The following is a 3,035-nucleotide window of genomic DNA, read 5'->3' on the forward strand; positions in this document are numbered from 1 at the left end:
TTGTGAAAGATACATGAATCAAATGTGAGTTTTTATTTAAAATTTTTTATATGAAAAAAGAGTATTTATAAAGAAAACGACTACATAAGCCTACACGTGTATAAAAGGACTCGCGTTTAGAATTTATGCTTGCGTTTTTTTGTTTTTTTTGGTTCCAAAAGGATGATATGCCTGTCCACAAGAAAAGGACAAATCCCAGAATTGACTATTGAATCATGAGTGGGAACATCACGCATCTTTTTCTTTCTCCTTGAAACTTTTTTTTTAAAAAAATCTCTGATATTCAAAACTCAAAATCCCGCCAATCATCATCTGCGTTCAAATTAATCCTTCTAATTTCCCCACACCAGAACATTCTTGTTGCCAATAATTTTAAAAGTTGAACACTTCGTGTCTTGTTCAAGACAATCTTTTCTTGCATATTATTTCTGTTCATGCATATTACACTCTCAAAGAAACCTTCAAAAGGTCACTCACATGAAGCCCTTTACTTCACTCTCATCCTCTTCCCCTTGCGATCATAGTTTACTCCCATACAATTCAAAAAAAAGAAGACATGGAGGTTGCATGGGTAAAATCTTACGCCGAATTCTTTGCATCAACAGCATCAGCTCACCCCGTCCGGAAGAAGACGAAAAGGAACCTCCAATGGCCTGTGAATCAGATAGTAGTACTCCTGGAATTGTGGCAAGGCTTATGGGATTAGAATCGTTGCGAAGCCCCGTGTTGAAATCTTTCGAGCCTTTCAGGAAACCAAGATTGCCAGATGGGAGATATCATCGGATGATTCCCACATACCAAGAAATACTTGAAGATGAAAACTTCTTCATTCTAGCCTTTGAAAGTATGGATTTTCATTCGGGTAAAAGGAATCAAGGTTCGGGAGTCAAGTGCAAGAAGAAAGGCACCAGAAGAGGGAGTTCGCATGAATGGGAGGAAGAAAATGTTGGACTCAGTGTCGAAGAGATGAACAATTCTTGCAATTCGAATCCAAATTCGAATGCCCGTAAAAGGGAAAAGAAGAAGAAGGTGAAACGGGATGATAATTTGACAGTGATCAAACCGGAAACTGAAGGTAGTCCACAAAATTCAAGCCCCAATTCTGTTCTTGATTTTATGGAATCGGCTCCGAGCCACAGATCAGGTAAAATGGTTGCATCTTTGGCACGCCAAACATTGATTTACAGTTGTGTTCAATTCAATTTAACCAATAAAATATACATCAGTGCTATTCTTTATGTCGTGAAAACTCAGGTTTATATATTGTTTCGTTTTCATTGCTGATATTTTTTTACAAGGCCAACATGTATTTACACATCTATTAAATTAAATGCTAAATAAAACAGTACGGGCCAACCCATTTAATTTGTTGAAAACTTGACAATCTGTATATAATACATGATATATTTTATATATGATTTTTGAATTATGGTGGGACAAGTGATTTATTTGTTGATTATTATGTTTAAAATTTGGAATAAATATTAAATATATAGGTCGTGAGAATAGGTTTTTTTTTATATTTTTATTAATAGTTCGTTGTTCACGCTATTACGTATCATTTTTTTTATTTGAAATTCTGAATAGATCTTGTTTCGATTAATCTCCCAATTTGAATTCAGGTTGTCTTTTAAAAAAATGATAGAGAGAGAGAGAGACAATTTTCTATATCATTTCATAAACTATCTATCCTTTTAGAATTTTGTATCACAACACCAAATTGAGAAAAAGATCTAGCTAGAAGATAATTTAATGGGAACTTCCTCATTATTTTTGTAAAAAAAATTAATAACTCGACTAATTCATGTTCCGCGGATGCAAGCATTCTTTAAATTCAGTGTCACCCTCGTCGATTTTGTGTAACTTCGATCTGAGATGCTAACTAAGTTGCAATTGGCAGCAGAAGATATTTCAAGATTGAAAAACTCAAAATTGAGAAGAACATTGTCTGAAGAACTGGAGAATTGCACAAACCCCAAAGAGAAAACGTTGTTTATCAACAAAAGTCCAAGGAGTAATGTTCGTGCCGAAAAGTGGTTCGAAACTCGCGAGCTGGCCGAGCTTGAGATGATCAAATCGAGTTGGGTATGCGACGGAATGTCTAAAAATCACCATGAACATTTCCAAGAGATCGGTAAAGATCTAACCTCGCAAATTCTTGATCAACTTTTGCTTGAGTTTATCATTACTTTTTCATAAGAATTTCTAATTTATGATTCAATTGTATACGTACGATTTTAATTCAGCGGAGTCCTTAATAGATATTTTATTTTGTATGCTATTTGGACTTTTTCTTTCGTGTTTCTTTCGTGTCTAGCTAAGGACACTTGCGATCTTTCGAACGTTTACAATATTTAAACATGTCGCAGTATTTTAAATCCATCTATTTAACTTTTATTTGCTTAACTTCTTGAAAAATTAAAAGACGCTCGATGAAGGCAACGTTTAATGAGGCGTACATTCTTATCTATTGTACCATATCAAATTAAAGTTGGGTTTTTATTATAAATAATTTAATTTTTAATTTTTTATTCAAAAATAATTTAATTTATTTTTTCAATTTTACGGCAATTTGTGTTTACGAAGCACGTACCATGCTCACGTGGATCAGCGTTCGTGCTTCGTAAGCACGGACCATGCTCCACGTTGGAGCGTCCACGCTTCGTAAGCACGGACACTGCTGACTCGGTATATTATATTCTAATTTCGTACTTTTTTTGTTTTTCTATTTTTTCGCTTCATTAGTATCTGTTCATTTCCTGAAACTTTCACGTGAAGTCTGAAGTTCTGAATTTTCACGTTAAGTTCAATAATTGAAGTCTAAATATGTGGGGACCCGGATGCTAATCATGTTCTTAATCATCATTGGGACAATTTAATCGGTTATAATAAACAGGGTCTAAATTTTTTTTATACAGTATTAAATGCGGAACGTAATGGAATACATTCTAATATACATGTCAGTATTAAAGTACAAGTCTTGTAATATATACAATCATTCAAACTAAGGTTTAACAACTAAATATCAAATGTCC

The 3,035-nt window shown here is 33.9% G+C and overlaps 1 protein-coding gene across 2 annotated transcripts; it reads left to right on the forward strand.

Annotated features, from left to right (window-relative positions):
• Positions 1–358: 358 nt before the first annotated feature.
• LOC142537907 (uncharacterized) lies at positions 359–2,251 on the forward strand. 2 transcript variants are annotated; one of them, XM_075643376.1, is made up of 2 exons: positions 359–1,144; positions 1,901–2,251. In XM_075643376.1, exons 1-2 carry the CDS (start codon positions 478–480, stop codon positions 2,197–2,199), a joined length of 966 nt encoding a protein of 321 aa, XP_075499491.1. In that variant the 5' UTR covers positions 359–477; the 3' UTR covers positions 2,200–2,251. The 2 variants fall into 2 exon arrangements, with proteins under 2 accessions (XP_075499491.1, XP_075499492.1); XM_075643377.1 differs by having other exon boundaries at positions 1,904–2,251.
• The last annotated feature ends 784 nt before the right edge of the window (positions 2,252–3,035 follow it).

Source organism: Primulina tabacum, chromosome 2 (genome assembly GCF_025594145.1).
Source record: "Primulina tabacum isolate GXHZ01 chromosome 2, ASM2559414v2, whole genome shotgun sequence".
Lineage (NCBI taxonomy): Eukaryota > Viridiplantae > Streptophyta > Magnoliopsida > Lamiales > Gesneriaceae > Primulina > Primulina tabacum.

What these genes read in the sequence shown, in the direction of transcription:
- LOC142537907 (XM_075643376.1), top strand. Translation starts at nt 478, where the DNA reads ATGAAGCCCTTTACTTCACTCTCATCCTCTTCCCCTTGCGATCATAGT. An exon ending in GGCTCCGAGCCACAGATCAG is followed by an intron (nt 1,145 to 1,900) that starts GTAAAATGGTTG and finishes TGCAATTGGCAG; the next exon opens with CAGAAGATATTTCAAGATTG.